This window comes from Anguilla anguilla, chromosome 17 (assembly GCF_013347855.1).
Source record: "Anguilla anguilla isolate fAngAng1 chromosome 17, fAngAng1.pri, whole genome shotgun sequence".
Taxonomy (NCBI): Eukaryota; Metazoa; Chordata; class Actinopteri; order Anguilliformes; family Anguillidae; genus Anguilla; species Anguilla anguilla.
In genome coordinates this window covers 6,787,980-6,805,810 of record NC_049217.1, presented here as the reverse complement: position 1 = coordinate 6,805,810, position 17,831 = coordinate 6,787,980, and the positions used below count along the sequence as shown (strand labels likewise).

Below are 17,831 nucleotides of genomic sequence, written 5' to 3'. Positions count from 1 at the left end.
AATGTAAGTTTTCTGTTTACTGAATTAAGCGCTTTATACCTGCAGATTCCCACCCCTCCACCAGCTTCTATTCTCCATCTCGCTTTGGATAAAAGCGTCTGCCAAATAAATGTAATGTAATCTCAATCCATCTCAGTCCACAAGTGGCTACTTACTCCGTTCTTTTATTCAATATTTCTCTTCCGTCTTTAAAATGGCGTTTGAGTTTGAAATAGTTTGTTTCACACTAACAGACAACAGGAGTGAACACCATCCTACAGCCGTCCCGCTTTCTCTTATGACTTCGCATCACAAACCTAAGCAGACGCACATAACAGCATTCCTGCTCTGAACATCAGCTCATGCTGGTTGATCTGACCGTACTCGATAAACGGGTGTGGGTTGTGGATTACCTCTCGTACAAATGTGTGCACAAATGGTTTTAACTCGACATTTAAAAAAAAATATTTACGCTTCATGGACTGTCTAAGTGTGCTTTCTCCACCTACACTTAGGCTAACATAAATAAATAAATAAATGCTAACAGCACAGTACCACTTAATTACTGTCACTTCTATCACCACTGTAATTAACTAAAAAATGGCGACAAACGACCTTTCCTGTGAGAAATGCATTGTCGAGCTCACGCGCATACACTGGTGACATTCTAAAGCTCCGTTCTGCCCTCCCTAGTATCATGGCGAAAAAAACACACAATTCTGGACGGACAAGGAGACCAACTTCAAGCTATCGCAACTAAAGGAGTTAAATATCCTAAAATACATGGATGGAAGAAAAACGCGGAATGACGAACTATTCAAAAAAGTTGCGACAAAATTGGAAGAAGCAGGATTTATAAGAAGCCTTAGTCACACCTCGGTCAATAATTGGATTCTTTATTAATATAGCTCGATTTCAACTGTGTATGTAAACGTACTGACTGTGACACTTAAAAATCGCACAGGTTCACCCTTTTTATAGAAGAGTCAGAGACACAAATTAAGATAAAATCACTTTTTGACAAAGCACAGTTTGTCAAAAGGTTGGTCCACATGCACTTGTTCCAAGGTTCAGAGCAGATAAAGAATAGCCTAGAAATAGTCTAAATAAGATGTGTGCATACGTTAGGCCAGATGCCACACCCCCCATAATATAATTCCACAGCAATAATGACAGGCCCCATCTACAATGCAAAATAAAATAAACAAAGTTGTCGTTAAATTTTCTTCAAGCTGACCGTGAAGAATGCCTGGCTTGTTTACATTCTATATAGCATTTTTTCCAGCAATGGTATCTCTCGATATAATTATGCCGCCGCGTTAACACATTTCTACGCTTGCGGGTCAGGCACTGCTCACGATAAGAAGAAATTCAAAGACAGCGTTTCTGATATTGCATGTGTAGAAAGTTCTTGGACGGAAACAACGATAGATTTACTTTTGCCACACCTGTCCAGAATGTAAACAAATCAAGCATTCGCGGCCAGGAGAAATTTTACAGCTACGTTAAAACACCCTTCATTCCTTCGTACTTGATAAAAAACGTTTTGCTTCGTCACCTCCAAACATTTTGCTTCACTCACTTTAACGTTGCATGCCATACACACTTGGCTGTTATAAACAGAAGCAACAGAATCCTAACTTCAACTGAAAATGGTACATCAAAATAAATTATCAAAACTTTGTAAAACAAACACTTGAATATTACAAAGAAACACTTTACTATACCAAACCCAAAACTCACGCTTTCCACACAATGAGACGAATAGTCAAAAGTTTACATACCAGGAACTCCGTCAATGACCTGGTAAAATGCGCAATGGCTAAATTCAAGGCGGGACCTACCTGCACTATCTCCGACTTTCACAACGAAGATTTGCGTTTGCATATTGGTAGGCTACTCAGCAAAATGGAACAAGGAGACAGGGGTGGGTTTCCCGATAACGTTGAATGGTGGGATTAACGAGTGTGTTTAAGGGGTTTCCCCAAACACAATCGTTATACCGACTGTCAGGAGGAGCTTGAGCTTCTCTGCTAAGCGCGTTCTCGTCATTTCTTAAAAACATGGTCAGGGAAATACTTGTAGGCTACATTTGAAAACAAAAAGGGTTGTAATATTTGCATAAATCAAAGGTACATTTTGCAACACTTATTTAGTTCTCCATTGCAGTTTTAAATAGGGTAATATTAGGTTTGCCATTCTTTTAATTTTCCAAAAATTGTTAATAGGCTTATAAAAAAAATTAACCCTTGGTAAATGTTTTACGTTCAAAAATCAGTAACATGTCTTTTTCCATAAACTGAGGTTTTATTAAACACTGTTTGGAGAGAAGATTGCCTAAATCAAGCCAGAACATTTTGCTATATGTGCAATTATAAAACAAATGCACTACAGTTTCCTTTTCTAAGCCATAAAATAAACACAAATCATCCATGCAAACTTTGACAAAATATGTTTCTCTGGATAAATTAAATAAATCATTTAAAAAGAAACCTATATTTCCTATCGACGAGGCAATATTTTCTAGTTACTTTCCAATCCCCTTTCCACTGTATGTCTTTGCATTTAGAATCCCATGTTTTCAAAGAATAAATGGAATTCTCTTCATAACTTGCTCTAATAAAGGCATTATTAAATTTAGTATCAGCTTGTATTTATTTTTTAAGGAATTCAGTGTAGTTAAGTAAATGGCCCCATCTATTAAAACATTATCTCACCAAAACAATATTGTTTTCAAACCAACAACTTTTAAACAATAAAGACTTGTTTCTGAGTTTAATTTCTTGTTTGTGGTTTTTAAGTCTTAGCAACTCGGATGCTTCCAAGAGCACAAACAATACCAGCTTAGTTGTGTCTTCCTGAATTCATTCACTCGCTCATCTATATTAACTAAAAGCCAACCAAACGAGTCCTGGGGTCCCATGTGTCGATAAACCTCAGTTTACCAACTTCATATTTAGCCAGCCTTCTATAGGAAGAGGATAGTTGGGCTGCCAGTCCTGCCCAATGTGAAATTCGTGCTCTATACGCAGGATTCATTTGGAACAAAAACCGTGAAGTTGAAATGGACAAAAATGGGGTGGAACAGTACGGTTGGTGTTAAGCACTAGGCTTCTTACTCTGTAGTTTTTTCAGCAAAATGGCTGCCATGTCAAGCCCTCTTCCTCGCCGGGGCCGCTTCCTCTCGGTCTGATACTGACGCAGAACCCAGCTCCCGACCTCCAGAGCCTGGCTTGTTGGGTCTGGCTCCTGGTGTTCCAGCTCCCCCAGAGCTTAGACTGGCCCCTGTGGGGTAGTATAGGTACGTGGGCCGTCCTTTCTGAACACCTTCAGCTTGGCCGGAAAGGTGATATGGGATTTAATTTGTTTCTCACATATTTGTCTTCTTATAACTGGGGGTGCAAGCCAGCGCCAACACCTCCGCCAACTCTGGGGGACCCCTTGACCCCAGTGACAGCCAGGTTTCCACACTTTCAAACCAAATCTCCCCAAGCATTCAAAAAGCAAGCTGCCCCATCTCAACGGGGCCCTCAAGAAAGAGAGGGCCCCCCAGCAGTCCTGCAGTCTGCCCCATCTGGCGAGAACTGGAATTATCCTGGAAAGCCACAGAACACCCCTATCTAAGGAGCAGAGCTCTGTCCCACCCTGTCTGGTGAGTGCCCGTCCCAAACAGAAGAGCCAGGGTATGCCCCTGTTATTAGTACAAGAAGCAGTCCATCATACTCATGGTATAGGGATGGGGGAAATTTCTCAAAAGAATTTTTCTATACATTTGAAGATTTGCATCGCAAGATATCCACTGAGCTGATGGTGATGAAAACTGAACAGCAATGAGCAAATGACATAAACAAGACAGACAATGGGCAAACATTTAGCAGTTAGCTTTGCAGCAGGTAGCCCAACAAGTAGCTCAGCAAGTCACAGAACCAATTGCATTGCACAATGCAAGTGGCTGCGCAGGTAGCCAAATCGATAGCAGTGCACAATGCAAGTAGCAAAACCCACCGCATTGTAAAACGCATACATAAAGATTTTGTCCCTAACCACCCTCCGTAGACCGAAGCCCATACAGATACAGAGAACCTCGTAAGGGACGTTTGGCTGTTTCGCTGCATGATGGAATGCTGTTTGAAACTGGAACTCTCAGCCTCATTCATCGGGAGGCATTCTTTAAAACATTCCATTGAGCAACATCATTAATCACAAGTGCCCGGTCTGCACAGTTAAAACAGGTTTCAGCCCATCACTCGAGAAAGCGAGTTATTGTCCCCCTAAGGTGTGATGGAACATCCACGTGCACATAAGCTAAGTTAGAAAGGAACGGAGACTAATGAACTATCATGGTGCCCAATGTTACTTCGTTTTTGTGAAACAACGATTATATTATATTAATTATATTATATTATATTATATTATATTATATTATTAGACTTTTTTTCTTATTCCATAATGTGCTACTTGTGTTACTGAGTTTGAGTAAGTGATATATTAGGTAAAAATTTTCTTTAAAAGTTTGTGATCCTACATATACATCCCCTTACTTGCATATACATCCCCTTACTTGCATGAAGTAGTTTGTCAGTGTCTCTGGGACACACTGTGTGTAAGAGCAGGCCGGGCATTAACCTGACTGACTATGCCCTGTGTAGCTCACTCAATGGCAAGGCAACTGTGCTCAGATTAACCAAATCGGAGCCCCACAGATTGCAAAGTGCATTCAGTGTAAATAAATTCAGCATGCAGAACAATATTAATCCCGTTTCATAAATAACTGAGGCATGTTCATGACACGCAGATGACACATTCCATAATTCCTCCCAGAGCTATGTGCTGAAGGGTGTGTTCAGTTTTCACACAATGTACTTTATGACTGAATTATGACACTAAGGCCGCTATGGCCAGCTATACAACGAGCACTGCTGGCTTCTTTAACCTGATTACTCTCCCTTTAAATTTATTGCAATATGCTTGAATGTTTATCTTGCCAAAATGAAAAGATGGTAATTTTATTCTTCACATTCTTAACAGTTCAACAGGAAAATGAATCAGGAGAAACAATGCTTGTAGTATCTACTGCATATCTGGCAGCAGCACGGTGGTTTGAGGCCCATTTGATACCTTGGGCCCTTGATGACTTAAAGCCACTTAGCCAACAAATGTGTTCCATACTGTATCAGCATAATTTACAGATGAATCTAGTCCCACCACCCAATTCCCATAGAGATCCATTCAAATGCAAGGAGTTTTTGTATTGCTTGTAGGACAACCTGAAAATAAGATATCCAGACTCTGATGTTGATAGGCCAAAGACATCAGGAAGTAATGGCATGCAAATGATATGTAACCAAATACAAAACATGACTCTTTTATTTGACATTATGTTAATTTGTCTACTGTATAAATGAATTTCCCTGTTTCTATATATATATAGCAACAAACTAGAGCCCAGGCCCATATATTAATGAATATATGGTACATATTAAAAGTTTCACAAGTTTCAATGAACTGTAAAATTTTCACCACAATTCTTGGTTGCGTTGATACACAGAAAGTGTAGATATGCTGGCATTGAATTAACAGCATCAATAACAAGCATGTTCTCTCTCTCTCTGCAGATGGGGGACAAGCAGAAGAGAGAGAAGCAGTGATCTGTAGATCACAGAGGAGTCTGACCCAGGTAAACCGCTCCTACCCTAAACAAGCTCTAATAATTATTGAATCAATAGATTAGTTAAACAGTTTGTTATTCTGAATCAAATTATAATCTGAATTATTTCCTCTAATTTTTACCATAATCCCTGATCATACTGGTATCCCTGTCTCTTCACTACAACATCCCTCCTCAGTTTGGGAGTGTTTGTCTGTGCTTTCCCAAATTTATGGAAGCTGCTGCAGCCAAAAGAGAAGTTAACAAACCCAGTTGACCTGACCTCAGAATGGAAACAAAAGGAAAAAGCAACATTATACCTTTTCCCTCAGCTCCTGCAGACAGCTGCCCAGAGTGGAAGAGGAAGATGTGGCTATGGAGGAAGAACGGGGTGGAGCTTCTGATGTCAGTCTCAGCTAAAGCACCTTGCAGCCTCAAATCTGGCTTTAGAGGGTTCAGGGGAAACAAGGTTGGGCCCCTGTGAGAGCCTTCAAGAGCTTGGCTCCTCCCCCAACTGTCCCTTCTATGACCATGCACTTTAGCTCCACCTCTTCAGCCTATAGCAGACGCTCTTATCGAGAGCGACTTACACAACTTTTACATAGCACTGGTCTTTGTTCTCAAGCACTGTTTGCACCTTTGATTTTTAACTTGTTCTGAGTTTCTGAGTGTTTACTCATGTTTCCTGCTTGTTATTTTAGTTCTCCAGTCTTCATTCCTGTTTTGCAGGTAGCCTACTGCCTGGACTACCAAAGACAGGCGATGGATTTAGAAAAATCTACAAGCATGTAGCCTAGTCTGAAAATTTATGGTGTTTATTAATTCTCACTTAAAGTAGGCTGAAAAATGTTATCTACGTTAAAGTTTGCAGTTAGCATTATGCTCATTTAAGTGACCATGGAGAAAACCTACGGTGAGAGCTTACTAGGCTAGCAGCAGCTCTATGGGACATTTATGAGAAAATTAGTAAAAAAAGAAATAAAAAAACATCTTATCAGCATATCTGTGATTGACTGACCTTCGGTGTAGTTGATGGTAAGTTAAACACAGTGTTAACCGATGTTCATCCCTGTGGTACGTTGCTATGCATGACCTAGCTGATTTGGCTAGCTAATTTTCATAAATTAGCAGTTTTCCCTAGCTAAAAATTACAGTAGCAGTTTTTTCTCTGATTGGCCAACGTGACGTCACATGAACGTGGTCAGTTTGTCCTTTTTGTACAGTGTAATGGCTGCCACTGTAATTTGTAGCTAGCAACAACTGCTAATTTATAATAAATTAGCTAACTTTCCCTCAGTTCTGTGGTTGCGCCTTTGTACTACAAGGAGATGTCTTATGGCGCTTGTGCAGTACCATTGGATAATGGTGTGGAGGATATTTTCTGCATACTGCCCATTGTGCACCATGCCATTGATAAGATTGTTTTGGTTTAAATACTACTTGGAGGAGTGAAGAGGCTTCAGCAAGGATACACAAGCGCAGCCTTTGGATCCATGGCCATGCCTGAAACAGCCTCCTAACTGCCATATCCTGAAAATATGTACTACTATATACTGCCTGTTTAGTGCGTATGTTTTTGTATATCAAAAAATATCCTCCATCCGTATTGTCCAACAGTACTGCAGTGTCGTAAGACCGTCCGCCCTTGTATTTCTTATTCATGGGACCACTGAACTCTATGATATGGCATGGACCTTACCACTTGCTTCCATTGCCAGAATTTCCCCACAGGCTATAATCAAGAAACTCATACCCTTTTCTACCAAACTTAGGGGTTTACAGTCGTATTTTTCCCAGTAATGCCCATAATACATATAAAAATAAGAATGTGAACCAAATACAGCAGAACATGCTCATCGAAACTTGGAAATAAGAATATCTGGGGATTTTATGTATACATTTAGGGAAAATTTCACCTACTTAACTTTCTCATCTAGTGTACTCAATGTACATACCCAATAGTCAGCAAGTAAGCCGTTTCAGACATGGCCCACCTCTCCACATCTACCAGGCCTGTAATTAATGTTGTTTCAAACCGACACTTAATTGAGCAAGAATGTTCCATTTGACTAATGCATGTTGCCTCGATTCTAGTGCAGTCCTCTTTCATCATCCTTACATGGAGTAAAAATAAGTGATTGGAATTAACCTTTAGACTACTTCCTAATAGAGAAATTTCATAGGTCAATCACCAGTAGATTTTATAAAATTTTATTAAGTTCTCCCCGCCCACAACCCCCCACCCCTGTGCAAATTCATCCTAAATATTCCTCTTTCACTTTTTTATTTACTACAATTATTAATGACATGAAATCATTGCGTCCTCGTCAGAAGAATCACAGCTACCAAATTCATACTTCTTTAATATTTGCAAAGAATTTTATAATCTAATCCTAATCAAAGTACTGTCTCATTTGTAAGTGTTATTAGTCTGTATGTTTTTTCACCAGAATACATTTTACTGCTGGTGATTTTAACATACATGCTGGATTTTGACAGTTCAATTGCATTGCTTAAAATAAAATGACTTAGAATATTTAAAAGTGAAAAAAAAAAACGAATAAGTGTGGATACATAAAATGACAACATTACTCAAAAACATAATCACTTACAATTTAGTCATTCTGCAGAGGCCTTTAGCCAAAGTGACTTGCAAGAGTGCGTTTCATACAGGAAGCAAACTTCCCACGTGGGTTAAATAAGATGGAATTTTCTGGTGTTGAAATAAGCATAATGAACCCTCGTGCTCATGACTTTTCAGATTTTTGATTTTGTCTGTCTGACTTTAAAACAGAAGGGCTAATTTAAGCCTTTCTACAAAAAACAAACAAACAAAAAAAAAACAAAACGAACAGCCTTCCATGCGCTGTCCAGTACATCCAAAGGGTTTTGCATTTGTAAGAATTTTCTGGTGTTTCTCTGAAACAATCTGAAGGGATTTGGTAAAAAAAACAAAAAACTCTTTTTCAGGCCTGGTTTTTGTGACAATGTCTTTTTCAATTCAGTTCAGTTTAATTCAATTTTATTAGTATAGCACTTTTTTATTTTACAAAGTACACCACAATGTATGCATTCATAAAAAACCTGGTATGAATTTGATGGGAGTCATGTAAAATAGATTTTTTCCTTAAAAACGAAATACATAAGTATGTTTTTCACCGGTATGAATTCTCTGGTGGCTACTTAAATTTGATTTGTGGGAAAAACACTTCCCACACTGAGGACACTTGTAGGGCTTTTCACCTGTATGAATTCTCTGGTGTATATCTAAATAATATTTTGCACTAAAACACTTTTTGCACTGTGTACACTTGTATGGGTTTTCACCTGTGTGAATTCTCTGGTGCTGATTTAAAAGAGAAATTATGGAAAAGCACTTGCCACACTGAGGACATATATTGGGCTTTTCACCGGTATGAATTCTCTGATGTATATCTAAATAAGCTCTTGTACTAAAACACTTCTCACACTGTGTACACTTGTACGGCTTTTCACCTGTATGAATTCTTTGGTGACAATTTAAATGCGAGGTTTCAGAAAAGCACTTCCCACACTGAGGGCATTTGTAGGGCTTTTCACCTGTATGGATTCTCAGGTGTTTAGTTAATGCTGACTTTGTACTAAAACACTTCTCACACTGTGTACACTTGTATGGCTTTTCACCAGTATGAATTCTTTGGTGGGTACTTAAATTATACACTTTGGAAAAGCACTTCCCACATTGAATACAGCTGTATGGCTTTTCACCCGAATGAATTCTCAGGTGTATATCAAAATGAGATTTTCTAATAAAACACTTCTCACACTGTGTACACTTGTATGGCTTGCTACTACTTATGCTTTTCTGGAAAATTCTGGTCATGTTATTTTCACTGTTCATGTCGCCGTGATGATTTAAGTCCCCACACTGCATCTGCAGATCATCAATTTCTTCTTTTTTACAGTTTGGGTTTGGCTCGCCGGAACATTGCCATGGTTCAGCCGGATCTTTGTGATCAACACCAGATCCAGTCTTCACAGTATCCATGAGATCACTCACTAAAATTTCACTGGATTCACACTTCATTTGATTGGATTTAATGTCAACACATATAATACCCCGCAAGTCACTGATGCGATCTGCATATCCTCCATCATCGGCCTCGGTTTTGATTTGGTCAGGATGCAGATGGGTTACATATTCCAGCTCCATGCTGCCTAGTTTCTCTGTCTTAGGATCCCCAGTGTGGGTGGAGCCCAGATCATTTTCTGTTTTAATCAGTGATGTGTGTGTGAGGTCTACATCACTGACTCTGCTGTGTGCTGTATCGCACACTGGCTCCAGTATGTTGAGTCCTGGTGCAGCACACTCTGTCTCTGACTCCAGTCCACTGAGTTCCTCTTCTTTCTGCCTGATCCTGTGCTGCTCAGTTAGCTCTGGTAGTGTTGCCTCAGTGTCCTGTCTCAGACAGACTCCTGTCTGCATCACACTGCTGCTCAGAGGTGTGCAGCAGTGCAGCTCCTGGAAGGAAACAGGGGGAGGGGTTTAGTTTTAATCTAACAGGTCCTACTGCAAAATAAAAGCCAATTAAAAAAAAGTGGGACCGCTGGTCTTTGAAGCTGAGGGTTCGACCGGTCGTCACCAACTCGTAAAGTCTGAAATTTCCGAGTTCACCACCAGAAAGTGGTTTATGTATTTTTTTACATGCCTAATGTCCAGACGCAGCAGAGTTCATGCCTGGCTTGTGAAGTCACTGGTGTGCAAAGATAACATGAAGGCCTTTAAATGTTAATTTTTTGTATTAAGAATATCTCTCTGAGCAATGAAACCTGATTTTACAAATATTCATTAAATAAATACATGCACACACAAAAGTTCTACGAAAGACACGTTTTATTGGCAAAATAGTTTCCCCTGCAGTAACACTACCGACGGTAACGTTGAAATTTTTGTTCTCAATGAAATATTCATAAATACATCTGGAATTAAGCTCTGTTCTTATCAAATGTGTTGAAAGATGATGTTGAACAACCTGAAAACAGTTCATTTTAGAAGTGATGTTTTTGCCAACCCCAAATCCAGATAATGACTCAATTACGTTGTGCAGTGGACGACCTCATTGGTCCAAACCTCTTGACATCAGCAGACGTACGTATTGTTCATGTGATTAATTTATCAGTTGCCAATTACCACCCAAATGCAAATACCTGTAAGATATGGTCACGTGATTTTCTTTCCCCCCGGGCTTTACGAGTTGCCCTTGACTGACAGAATGCAGCACTATTTAACTAGCCTCGTACCCTCTTGATCCTGTGCAAGTCCCGTTGTTGACAGCATGCTAAATTGGCACAATTAGGCTTGCCCGTGATTTCTGCTTGTTTATACTCCTTCACTTTGCAGTGTTGTTATCACCAAATCACATCGGAATTCCATGGCACTGTTTAGTTTACAAGCAATGGATAAGTATGCATGAAGCTACTTCGCTGAAAATAAATTCACTTTTCGGTTGCACTGCGCAATATTCTTAAAAGAACAATACAGGTGATACAATCAAAAGCATCATATTTACTGGACTTCCACGTTTCACCGATTAATTTAATGGAAAACCATACGAAGTCCTACAAAATTGACAAACTAGCGTCGTTAAATTATTTAGCAACATCTTTAATGCATTGTAATCTTATTTACCGTGTCATAGAGAAGTAACGTAGTACCAGCACTACGTTTTCAAACTCTAAAATGAATTCCACTCTCATGTGTTTCAGCAGGTATTGCTAAATAAACGAACCGATATTTTGAGTAGGCCTAAACAGTGAAAAGAAAGTAACCTGATTTGGAGCTTCATGGTTAAAAAAAAAAAGCCAGCACAACTGCAAAAGCATCAAAATTGTGGTTAAAAATAAAACTCACCACAGTTCTTTCATTACCACCAAGTGATGTAATTCGCTGCGGCGAATGGTCGCATTCGTGTTTTAAAGCAGTGAACCATAAAGCGAGTTATTCTTTCTTGTTTTTATTGGCGGAGGTACAGCCAGCTTTTAGTTTATTATCACCACCTACTGGACTGGAGTGTGGCCCTGAAATCATAGGCTGGATTAGTTTCCATTTGAAAAAATTTCCTTCGCTTGCTCTCTTCCTTCTAATGAGCTATTTTGTGATGTGAAACAAGTGAACTTAACAGGTGTTCTGCAAAAGAGGATAGACGACGAACAAACCAAAACGGAACTGAACGACCCTCGCTGCCCATAGCAATTTCTGTGCGCAAATATTGTTTTTGTATGATGACTCAGATTCATAAATTATTCATAGTAACCTTACCGCAGTTTATCTTGAGTGATGATAAAAACACACCAGCCGGTCTTATTACAAATACTATCGCCGCAAAGCCTTTCGTGGGGACTTCCTGTGAGAAAACGTCACTCAAAAGTACCAACATAAAACGTACCGGGTAAAGGATCTGAAAAAGTTAAATTCGCCACTCTTTATCCCCCTCCCACCCCCCAACATGCACTCGTGAATTATTTACTAATCTTCCAAACTCATCGACAATCTGATTGTCACTGGTGAGTTCACTTCTCACCGAGTACCACGTCAGCCCTGAAATATCCAATTACTTCTCTGCGGCTTTCAGAATAACGTTTTCTTTCTTTTACTATTGTTTACTAAAATGAATTTGGCTTATTTGTTTTTACCAAATCACATATACAACATAATTTACATATTTGTGACCACTTTTTATTTTGATATATACATGAAGTTATTTAAAAATAAAAGGCTTCACTTTGACAAATTCTAAATGTGTAAAATGATTAAAACAGTTCAGACCAATGAGACAAATTTATTTTTGCACAATTAATGTTACAAGTTATGTGCAACATGAATGAAACTACATTTACAAACAGGGCAGTAAAGTAGAAAACAGAAATTTACATAGCATAAACGCCTTGGTATCTGCACATTCAGCGTAAAACTGTTTCATACACAACACGTTTTTTGTATTAATTCACTTCTCACATTGTGCACACTTGTATGTTTTTTCACCTGAATTAATGTTCAGGTATAGAGTTGAAGCAAACTTTGTACTAAAACATTTCTCACTGCACACTTGTACAGCTTTTCACCTGTATAAATTCTCAGGTGTCTACACAAATTAAATCTTTGAGATAAACACTTCCCATTCTGAGAACATTTGCAGAGCTTTTCACCTGTATGAGTTCTCGGGTGGCTAATGAAATAAGATGTTTTGAAAAAGCACTTCCCACACTGAGTGCATTTGTAGGGCTTCTCACCTATGAATTATCTGGTGTACATTTAAAGAAAACTGTGTACCAAAACACCTTCCAAACAGAGTGCATTTGTGGGGTTTTCACCTGTGAATTATCTGGTGGACATTTAAATATTATGGAAAATCACTTGACACAGTGAGCACATTTGTAGGTCTTTTCATCTGTATGATTTCTTTGGTGGCTATTTAATTGTGATATCCTGGAAATGTGATTCCCACACTGAGAACATTTATAGGGCTTTTCACTAGTATGAATTCGCTGGTGGATATTTAAATTATGTATTCTGGAAAATAACTTCCCGCAGTGATGACACTTGTAGGGTTTTTCACCCGTATGAATTCGCTGGTGTGAATCCAAGCAAGATTTTCTGGAAAAGCTGCTCCCACACTTTGTACACTTGTAGGGCTTTTCACCTGTATGATTTCTCAGATGTGTATCTAAAGAAAATTTTGTATTAAAACACTTCTCACACTGTGCACACTTGTATGGTTTTTCACCTGAATGAATTCTTTGGTGTACGTTCAAAGCAAACTTTGTACTAAAACACTTCTCGCACTCTGCACACCTGTACGGCTTTTCACCGGTATGAACTCTCTGGTGGCTACTTAAGTTAGATATTGTGGAAAAACACTTCTCACAGTGAAAACATACGTAGGGCTTTTCACCCGAATGAATTCTCTGGTGGCTACGTAAATTAGACATTCTGGAAAAGCACTTGCCACATTGAATACAACTGTAGGGCTTTTCACCTGTATGAATTCTCTGGTGTATGTCTAAACAATATTTTGTACTAAAACACTTCTCACACTGTGTACACCTGTATGGCCTTTCACCTGTATGAATTCTTAGGTGTTTAATTAAAGCTGAATTTGTACTAAAACCCTTCTTACATTGTGTACACATGTATGGCTTGCTACCATTTTTTCTTTTCTGGGAAATTATGGTCTGATTATTTTCATTGTTCATGTCACAGTGATTACTTAATTTCCCACATTGTGCTGGCATATCATGAATTTCTTCTTTTTTACAGTTTTGGTTTGGCTCGCCGGAACATTGCCATGGTTCAGCCGGATCTTTGTGATCAACACCAGATCCAGCCTTCACAGTATCCATGAGATCACTCACTAAAATTTCACTGGATTCACACTTCATTTGATTGGATTTAATGTCAACACATATAATACCCCGCAAGTCACTTATGTGATCTGCATATCCTCCATCATCGGCCTCTGTTTTGATTTGGTCAGGATGCAGATGGGTTACATATTCCAGCTCCATGCTGTCTAGGTTCTCTGTCTTAATATCCCCAGCATGGGTCATATCAGTTTCTGTTTTAATCAATGATGCCTGTGTGTGGTGTACATCACTGACCCCACTGTGCGCTGTATCACATTCTGGCTCCAGTGCGTTGAGTCCTGGTGCAGCACACTCTGTCTCTGACTCTGCCATGTGGACAGACTCCAGTCCACTGAGTTCCTCTTCTTTCTGTCTGATCCTGTGCTGCTCAGTTATCTCTGGTAGTGTTGCCTCAGTGTCCTGTCTCAGACAGACTCCTGCCTGCATCACACAGCTGCCCAGAGGTGTGCAGAAGTACAGCTCCTGGAAGGAAACAGGGGAAGGGATTTAGCCTTATGCTGGCCGCAAGTTACTAGATACAAAGGTTCACATACGTTTTCGACCCTGAACTTGAAAAGTTTAGACAATGTGTTCAATAAAGACATGAAAAGTGCTATTGATTGTGTGTTATTAGCTTAAGCAGAATGTGTTTTTCTATTATTGTCACCTAGGTGAAGATCAGACCACAATTAATGCATAATTAATGCAGACATCCAGGTAATTCCAAAGGATTCACAAACTGCTGGCTTTAAACAAATAAACAATTGCCACGTCTCAGATGAAAACCGTTCAGTGGTGTTTAAGGGGGTAATCTGTGTTGTCATTTATGGCCCACTGCATAATTTAGAAGCAAAAACAATAAATAAAAATGAATAAATAAATTTGACGGAACACATATTTAAAAATTCTAAATGTGGCACCTTTGCATATTTGACATGTAGTTACACATAATACATGTGATTAAATATATATTTAAATACTTGTTCATTTATGTATATATACATTGATTACACAATTACTTCAACACATTTAGAATTTCCTGCCTAATATTTAAATAAGACTTTTCCGTAAGGGTTATGTTTCTACACAGCATGCTTCTAATGGTATCACTGATTTTTGAAAATAAAAAAAAATAATTAAAAAAGTATTTCTGGCGGTGAACTTTGTAGACGGTCCCGGGAGCGCAAGAAGCTGAGAATAGTTGAATTCTGTCAACGTTCGATTAAAGATATGAACACAAGAGACTTTGGTAAACACGAAGGTTGTAAGTTTGTATTTTGTGTCAGGTCCTCCTGTATTGTTCTCACGAAATAACGTCACATTTCCATGGCACCGCTTAGCTTCCAAGTAATGGATAGGACGCGCATATGAAAAGTAATTCACTGACTTAATTGCATTTCACAATATGCCTAAAAAGAACAATACCGATACAACAAAATTCATCATATTGATTTCCACATGTTACACGGACTAATTTAGCGAACGACCATAAGAGTCCTACAGGATGACACCATAGCACTATTGTTATATTATTTAGGTGCATCAACTCATTATAATCTTATTGGCCATTTTATAGAGAAGTAATGTTGCAACAGTACGTTTTGAGACTCTAAAATGAATTCTACTCTCGTGTGTTTCAGCAGATACTGCTAAATAAGCAAACCGTTATTTTTGAGTAAACAGTGAATACAAAGTAACCCTATATAGGGCTTTCTGGTAAACAAAGCAAGCACAACTGCAAAAGCATCACGATTATGCTTTAAAAAAACTTACCCCACACTTTGATGACTCAATTAATTCAACTCGATCGTTTGTTGAACGTGATGAAATTCTAAGAATGATCCAATGTCCGCGTTACAGCTGTGTAAAACCATGAAGCATATTCGTCTTCCTCTTATCGTTCTTTGTTTTTTTATTTGCGGTATTCTAGTAGCCATTTAGTTTATTACCGCCACCTACTGGGCTGGAGTGTGGTCCTAAAATTATATGCAGGATTAGGTTACCCTACCTTCCCTCGCTTTTTTTAAATTTTTTATTTTTATAAATAAACTTTATTTCAATTATACAAGTCATTACAAACAATTACATAAACAAGAAAACCTAAATACATTAGGTAAGGCATCTTCTATATTAAAAGTCCAGAGTTTCCCAAAGATTTGCATTGCCATGCTTGATGTCAATTGTCCTTCGACGTTTTAGTTCTGTTAAAATGTTCTTGCATACAGATTCACTTGACACGTAGATATGATCAATTTTCATTTTACTCCGCGTTTTCCATATGTGCTGATTCACTAGACATATTATTAACCAGTATAAATCTTTAAGTTTATCATCAATGCTACTGCCTGGTTGTGGTGCGTTGAGTGTTATTGCCATCTGACAGTGGCTCCTGTTGGGCTGCGGTCTGCGGGTCTCTGGTGCTCTCTTGTGGCTCTTGCTGGTTTTGACGCGGTTGCTGCTCATCCTCGGCTCTGGCTCTGTTTTGGTTTTTTGCTTTATTGCTGTAGGAGTGGGGACATTTAAAATAAGTGTGCCCCACTCCTCCACACAGGCTGCACCGGGAATCATTGCTGCAATCTTTGGCCTTGTGACCCAATCCTCCACACTTCCAACACTTCATCTGGGTACACTCCTTTACCTGATGGTCAGGTGCACCACAGACGAAGCAAGTTTGCCGCTGCCCAGGATAAATCACACGGCCATTGTAAGGGCCTAGAGATATGGAATTAGGTAGTGCTACGGGATGACCATTCGCGTCTTTTTTAACTGGAGTTTGTATGTCCTAACCCCGTACCAAATTCCAAAACGGTCCACAGGCTTGTAAGGGGCCTGCAGGATATCGCCATGTCTCATTAGAAACAGTTCGATATCATGGTCCGACACTCGGCCAGTCCAGAATCTTACCGCAACATTGATGGTATCTATAGCTACAGAAGAATCGATAGTCCAATTACTCCAAGGGGCTTCATTTGATTTTGCATATGCCGTCTCCATGAAGCGCCTCAGGGCATCTTCGTGGAAGAAACAAAGTTCAAAATCTTTCCTATTAGGCAACGCAATGAAAGAATAAACATCCTTGACATGAATGCCGCCTGATGCAAAAAGTAACTTTTCCCCGTCCTGATCACGGGAAGGGGGCTCACCTTCTCTGGTATATTTTAACCTCGCCCAGTGCTGAGCGAACCGAGAGGCGTAGGAGGCCATGTTTGTTATTTTATTTTTATTTCCTCAGCCGTAGCTATGGCCGCGGCCTGGGGAGATTTTCCCTTTTTTTTTTTTTAAAACACACAAATCCACTCAGTAAACCAAGTTAAGCGCAGCGATAAATTAATGCAGTGATCCGAGTTAACCCCCCGTCTTCCCCCTACCACTCATTTTTCCACTCTTAAGAAAACTGAAGAACCTTCCCTTGCTCCTTCCCTCCAGTCTGCTATTTTGTTATGAAATCTGTGACGTGCAACAACTGAATTTAAAAGGTGTTCTACGACGGAGGACAGACGAGGAACAATCCAAAACTGAACGGCCCTCGCTGCTCCATAGCAACGATTGCTCTGTGCGCAAACATATTCTTTTTAGAAGGTTCATGAATAATTCATAGGAAATTTACGCTAGTTTATCTTGAGTGATGATAAAACACACCAGCAGGTCTTATTAAAAACACTATCACTGGTATGTGCAGCACCTCAAAAGCACAAATACAATACGTGTAGGGTAAAAGAGCTGGGAAAGTTAAATTCTTATTCCCCCTCCCATCCCTCAATATGCACTCATGAATTATTGATGAACCTTCCAAACTCATCTTGCAAAAAAAATGGCTTTTCCT

The 17,831-nt window shown here is 39.2% G+C and overlaps 1 protein-coding gene across 3 annotated transcripts; it reads right to left on the bottom strand.

Annotated features, from left to right (window-relative positions):
* Nucleotides 1-8,602: 8,602 nt before the first annotated feature.
* Nucleotides 8,603-15,936, bottom strand: LOC118216576 (zinc finger protein 501-like). 3 transcript variants are annotated; one of them, XM_035397886.1, is made up of 3 exons: nt 15,782-15,936; nt 14,264-14,491; nt 8,603-10,127 (listed from the first exon to the last, which is right to left on the bottom strand). In XM_035397886.1, exons 2-3 carry the CDS (start codon nt 14,453-14,455, stop codon nt 8,754-8,756), a joined length of 1,566 nt encoding a protein of 521 aa, XP_035253777.1. In that variant the 5' UTR covers nt 14,456-14,491; nt 15,782-15,936; the 3' UTR covers nt 8,603-8,753. The 3 variants fall into 3 exon arrangements, with proteins under 3 accessions (XP_035253777.1, XP_035253779.1, XP_035253778.1); XM_035397888.1 differs by lacking the exons at nt 14,264-14,491; nt 15,782-15,936 and adding an exon at nt 11,925-12,098; XM_035397887.1 differs by lacking the exons at nt 14,264-14,491; nt 15,782-15,936 and adding an exon at nt 11,517-11,846.
* Nucleotides 15,937-17,831: the final 1,895 nt, after the last annotated feature.

Excerpts from the sequence above, each read along its gene's own strand:
- LOC118216576 (XM_035397886.1), bottom strand. The coding sequence starts at position 14,455 with ATGCAGGCAGGAGTCTGTCTGAGACAGGACACTGAGGCAACACTACCA. Across the intron at positions 10,128-14,263 it reads GTGATACAGCGCACAGTGGG|GAGCTGCACTGCTGCACACC; the intron begins GTCAGTGATGTA and ends GTTTCCTTCCAG.